The 6,429-nt window shown below is 44.3% G+C and overlaps 1 protein-coding gene across 1 annotated transcript in view; it reads right to left on the bottom strand.

The window, feature by feature from the left end:
• The window catches only part of LOC105555638, a 100,740-nt gene that overhangs the window by 5,728 nt on the left and 88,583 nt on the right, over nt 1-6,429 (bottom strand). The window contains exon 14 of the mRNA XM_012002665.1: nt 1,788-1,900. Coding sequence (XP_011858055.1) covers nt 1,788-1,900 — 113 coding nt within the window. The remainder of the gene's footprint in view (nt 1-1,787; nt 1,901-6,429) is intronic.

The following is a 6,429-nucleotide window of genomic DNA, read 5'->3' as shown; positions in this document are numbered from 1 at the left end:
TTTTTTTTTGAGGTAGGGTCTCACTTTCTCACCCAGGCTGGAGTACAGTGGTGCAATCATAGCTCACTGAAGCGCTGTCCTCCTGGGCTTAAGCAATCCCCCTGCCTCAGCCTTTCAAATAGCGAGGCCTACAGGCACATGCCACCACAGCTGGTTAATTTTTCAATTTTTTGTAGAGATAGGGGGTCTCACTATGTTGCCCAGGTTGGTCTTGAAGTCCTGGCCTCAAGTGATCCTTTTGTCTCAGCCTCCCAAATTGCTGGGATTACAGGCATGAGCCACTGCACCCAGCCCTGCTCCTCTTAACTATATCTTACATATAGTAAGTTCCTCAGTTACAAGAGGAAACTGAGGAGCATGAGGTGAACTGACTTGCCCAGGCTCAGTACCTGGAAAGTGGCAATTTCTCTACAGAGACTTCTGGTTCATCTAACTGCCCAGGCCATGCTCTTCATCCTGCACCGTATTGTTGTGGCATATAAAACCCAACTCACCCACTGTCATCTGTACATCAATCAACCACACCTCTTCCATCTCTCACGGGACTGTGTTGCATCTTCATGGTGGGGCAGAGGGATTTGAAGTTTCCTCATTTGGCCAGGTGCGGTGGCTCACGCCTGTAATCCCAGCACTTTGGGAGGCCAAGGCAGGTGGATCACCTGAGGTCAGGAGTTCGACACCAGCCTGGCCAACATGGTGAAACTCTGTCTCTACTAATAATACAAAAAATCAGCTAGGCGTGGTGGTGCACGCCTATAATCCCAGCTACTCAGGAGGCTGAGACAGGAGAATCGCTTGAATGCAGGAGGCAGAGTTTGCAATGAGCTGAGATTGCACCATTGCACTCCAGCCTGGGCAACAGAGCAAGACCCCATCTTAAAAAAAAAGTTTCCTCATTTAGGGAAGATCCTCATTTTTAGGGATGGTGTCTTTTGGGAAGTGGTTATTATTTCCAAGCATTCTTATTGTTCCCAACTATAGGTATATTTATGAAAGAGGATTCTTTCTTTCTTAGATAAAATTATGACTTACTTCACTTATAAATTTCATATACAGGAGAGATGAAGCCTCAGAGAACTGCATCTCTTTCTACTAAGACTTACTTGTGAAACCCACATTTTAGAAAATGACAAGTGTGATGGGATCATCACAAGATAGGATTATCACATGACTTTAAACTTTCATACAATAATCATCAAATTTGAGAACTTGAAAGGGACTTGGTTACAGTGAAAAATATTACTACAGAATAAGCAATATCTATCTAGGCATGTCTGCTTGGCCATGGAAATAGATGATATCCATATGGAAATACAGCACCCATATTCAGTTTTTAGTCTGTGAAATAATAAACAGGACATCATAAATTATAGAAAAAAGGGAGTTCAACTTCTTACAGTAGAGAATAAACATACATAAAGCATTACCTCCTAAGAGGTAGCACAGCCTTCATAAAGAGTTTAGGTAAATTTAAAGGTAAATTTATCTTTTCAGATCCACAATAGGTGAGCAGCAACTAGGATTTGGGTAGCGGTGGGAATTAAAGAGGGGAGGCCCAGTCTGCCAATCTTTGAGGAAACTGTTTTTCTCTTACTACTTGTCTCTTGGTTCAATCATCATCCATCAGATTGGAATGATGGTGTAGAGGAGCATGACCTAGAACCTAAATTCTCATATAATCAAATGCAAAACCTGCAGCTGATGGTGCCATCTGCCCCAAGGGCCCAGGCTCCACACAGCACTCCCTGGTGGCTGCTCCTCACTGACACAGATGTCCAAGAACTTACCTTTTTCTTCTTTTTACGGATAGTATTAGACTTCTTGCTATTTTTCCAAATTGATCTGAAGGTATCTGAAGAGATCTGGGGAGTGACTGTAATTTTTAAGACCGGTAGTTTACCTGCATGGGGAAAGAACATAATCGTAAACAGGTAGGATATCTCACAACTACCTTAGAGGGAGTGGGTCTTAGGCTTCTGAGAGAGGCGCTCTCCCACATTCTTATTAGCCAAATGACTTTCCTCTGACCTCATACCTCTTCCTTATATCTTCTTGGCGTGAGTGGTCCTGACAATTAATTTACCTCTGAAGTAACTTTTTACACTTGTCCTGTCTTTCCCATTCTCACTGTCATGTCTTTTACCTGGATGATAGAGTAGCCTCCTAACTGGTTTTCCTAATCCCAAACTTCCCCAACTCCAAGCCCATCCTGGACCCTGCTTCCAGATTAATCATCTGAAAGCAACATTCTGATCTTATCATTACCAGCTCTAATACCATTCCTGGCCCTCTTTCTTTAGTAGACATCTCTTATTTCCGCCTACCCAGCTTCCATTTTAGCTTCTTTCTGGAACAGTACCTTGAGTTTGTTTTAGGGTTCCACTCCCCTGCCCTCCAGGGTATGCACATAGCCCAGGGATGTCTAGTGTATTTCATCTCCCTGGCACAGTGATTGTTTAACAGGTGTGCATGTGACTCACGGTTGTCCAGTCAAAATCCAAAGAAGAGCTCCTTCTTGAGATTATTAACTGGGCAGAATGTAACCCTTTGGCTAATGCTGCTCAACTTGCCCCCATGTGGGAAAGAGCCTGCCTGAGAGTAAAGTCAACACAGCAGCAGAACTCCCAGGAGACGGACGTGGGTGGCATTATGGGAACCCTTGATTCCAGCTGGACTTTTAGCTAGAACCACCCTGGACTTACAGGAGTCAACAGATTTACTTTTGTACTTAAGTCGGTTTGAATTGGTTTTCTATCATTTGAAACCCAGAGTTCTCATTGATTTTCCTATAAAATAAAGACCCAAATCCCTAATTGTTATTCAGAGAGCCTATGTCAACCCCTCCTCCATATTCTTTCCCATGGCACTCTGCCTTCTCCTCCTTCCTGCTTCTCATTTAGCCACATGGCCAGGTCCTGCTTAAAAGGCCGGAGGTGCCTAACACTACAGTTTCCGGAGGCCAGGCTTCTCCAGGGAGAGGCCAAAAGCAGAAAGGAAAACAAGAAATATAGTTGAGAGGAAAAACAAGAACTTTCAAAAATAGTACTGAATTTCAGCTCCAGAGGGTAAATTGAGGTTGAAGTACGAAAATGGTTGTACAAGTATGAGCTCAAATCAGGCTGGGCACAGGAAAGAGCAGTGGAGGGCAAGGTGGATGAATGTGGAAAGGGACCTGGAGGTGTAAGACAATGTGGTTTAGAATGTCACAACTTGAGGCCAGACGCGGTGTTCACACCTGTAATCCCAGCACTTTGGGAGGCTGAGGAGGGCAGATCACCTGAGGTTGGGAGTTTGAGACCAGCTTGACCAACGTGGAGAAACTGTCTCTACTAGAAATACAAAATTAGCCAGGCATGGTGGCTCATGCCAGTGATCCCAGCTACTTGGGAGGCTGGAGAAATGCTTGAACTTGGGAGGCAGAGGTTGCAGTGAGCCAAGATCATGCCATTGCACTCCAGCCTGGGCAACAAGAGCGAAACTCTGTCTCAAAAAAAAAAAAAAGAATGTCACAACTTGGAACGGGCCAGAAATCAGATACTAGCACTTCTTCCTTGTCCTTTCCTTCTTTTTCTTCTGGCCTGGAATGGAGATGAGAGGTTACAGGTGTGGCAGCCACCTTGCAGCCATGAGGATAAGGGCCACTTGCTGAGGCGATGGTGGAGAAGGAGAGGAGGAATCTGGGACGTTGATGATGTGGGCAGTAGCTGTACCTGCCCAGTCCTCTTCCACTGTGTAGGGCACTGTAGCTGGTTCTGTTACCTGTAGCCAAACACTATCTCTATGTGACACAGTATTTAATCGGAAACAGGTAAATCGTGGTCAAGGAGAAAAACAAAGTTCAGAGTTAGAAATATAAAGAGGACAGGTCCAAAGCAGGGGAAGGTAAAGCCTTCAGTAGGCAAACAAAGGTCAAAGTCTTGACCACTGAGGCAAGGAGGCAGTGTGGGATGCATGACGCAGGCTGTGAGGTGTTTCCTATGCTACAGACCATTTGAAATGGGGCCAGCAGTGTGGAATGGAGGCCAGCTGAGGCCTCACAGGATTCATGTGTCACCTAAGCTCACAAAAGACTGTTATGTTTCCTGGATGCCACACTTACAGTCATCCTTTCTACTTATTTTCCACTTATAAAATTCTGCTCATTTTTCAGTGAAGCATATCCCAAGTGTTTGATACGGGAAAAAGTTCCTGTTCTTTTGTGGAGACTAAGATGATTTAAGCTAGCATTAGGTATTGGCCTGGAGTTATACAACAACACATTACCTGGTGAGAAAGCTAGGCACTTTTCAATTCTCACTTTAAAAATATTTTTGGCTGGGTGCAGTGGCTAGTGGCTCATGCCTGCAACCCTAGCACTTTGGGTTTCAGGAGTTCAACACCAGCCTTGGAAACACAGCAAGACCTAATCTCTACAAAAAATTTAACATTAGCCAGTCATGGTGGCACATGCCTGTACTCCTAAGTACTTGGGAGGCTGAGGTAGGAGGATCACTTGAGCCCAGAAGTTCAAGGATACAGTGAGCTGAGATCATGCCAAAGCACTACAGCCTGGGCAACAGACCAATTTTCTTTCTTTCTCTTTCTTTCTTTCTGCTTCCTTCCCTTCCCCTCCCTTCCCCTCTCTTCCCTTCCCTTCCCTTGGCTACAGACTAATTTTCTTTCTTTCTCTTTCTTTCTTTCTACTTCCTTTCCTTCCTTCCTTCTTTTCTTCTTCTTCCTCTTCCTCCCCCTCCTTCCTCCTCCTCCTCCTCCTCCTTCTTTCTTATTTCCTTCCTTCCTTTCTTTCTCTTTCTTTCTCTTTCTTTCTTCTCTTTCTTTCTTTCTTTTTCTTTCTTTCTTTCTCTTTCTTTTCTTTCTTTCTTTCCTTCCTTCCCCTTCCTTCCTTCCCTCCCCTTCCTTCCTTCCTTCCCTCCTTCCTTCTCCTTCCTTCCTTCTTTTTTTCTGTTTTTTTTTGAGACGGAGTCTTGCTCTGCTGCCCAGGCTGGAGTGCAGTGGCGGGATCTGGGCTCACTGTAAGCTCCGCCTCTTAGGTTCATGCCATTCTCCTGCCTCAGCCTCCTGCGTAGCTGGGACTACAGGTGCCCACAGCCACGCCCGACTATTTTTTTTTTTTGTACTTTTAGTAGAGACAGGGTTTCACCGTGTTAGCCAAGATGGTCTTGATCTCCTCACGTCGTGATCCATCCGCCACAGTCTCCCAAAGTGCTGGGATTACAGGCGTGAGCCACCACACCTGGCCGGTCTTCCTTCCTTCCTTCCTCCCTTCCTCCCTTCCTTCCTTCCTTCCTTCCTTCCTTCCTTCCTTCCTTCCTTCCTTTCTTCCCTTCCTTCCTTCCTTCCTTCTTTCCTTCCTTCCTTCCTTCTTTCTTTCTCTCTTTCCTATCTTCTTTCCTTTTCTTTTCTTCTTCTTCCTCTTCCTCCTCCTCCTTCCTCCTCCTCCTTCTTCTTCCTTCTTCTTCTTCTTTCTTCCTCTTCCTCTTTTGTTCCTCTTCTTCTTCTTCTTCTTTTGTAGAGATAGATGGGGTCTCCCTAGGTTGCCCAGGCTGGTCTCGAACTCCTGGGCTCAAGTTATCCTCCCACCTTGGCCTCCCAAAGTGCTGGGATTACAGGCGTGGGCCACTGCACCTGGCCCCAAGTCCTCTTCTGCAGAGGCAGCCACTTTCAACTTATTCAGCAGTTTTTCATGATATTTACTGCCTGATTTTAAGCAAAGTGCTTATTATATTATTTCTTGATATTTCCATTTAAAATATGTAAATATTGATTTTTGTAACTTCCTCTTGCCAAGCCTCCCAATAAAGATATATCACAATTTTTAGTTAAATCAACACTTGGTGTATTCATTGGTATTTTTTGTACATATTTCGTTGTATGTCTATCTTCTAAGTTAATAATTGCCTGTTTTTTCATTTGCAGAGTTTTCTGTGTACCTATTCTAAATATTTTCCCACAGGTTTCTGTCATTTCTCATATACTTACCAATATTTCTTTCAAAATGCTTAAGTATTTCTTTTTTATTTATTTGTTTGTATTTTTAGTAGAGATGGGGGTTTCCTCATGTTGGCCAGGCTGGTCTTGAACTCCTGACCTCAGTTGATAAAACACTTAAGTATTTCACATGCTGTATAAGTTCAGTTTTTACCCAAGTCTCTCTCCTTTCTGAAGCCTTTGACTTTTCTGCTCCAATTTGGATTTACCTCAGCCATCATCTGGGACTCCCTTTTTTACTGTCCTGTACTGGGCCTTCTGATTTCTGAACTTGGCATTCTTTGTCTTTGTGGTTTACTTTATTTTATTTTTATTTATTTATTTATTTGAGACAGCGTCTCACTCTGTCACCCAGGCTGGAGTGCAGTGGTGCAATCTCGGCTCACTGCAACCTCCGCCTCCTGGGTTCAAGTGATTCTCCTGCCTCAGCCTCCTGAGTAG

The sequence above is a fragment of the Mandrillus leucophaeus genome, unplaced genomic scaffold (genome assembly GCF_000951045.1).
Source record: "Mandrillus leucophaeus isolate KB7577 unplaced genomic scaffold, Mleu.le_1.0 Scaffold693, whole genome shotgun sequence".
Classification (NCBI taxonomy): Eukaryota; Metazoa; Chordata; class Mammalia; order Primates; family Cercopithecidae; genus Mandrillus; species Mandrillus leucophaeus.
This window is presented reverse-complemented; position numbering and strand designations above follow the sequence as displayed.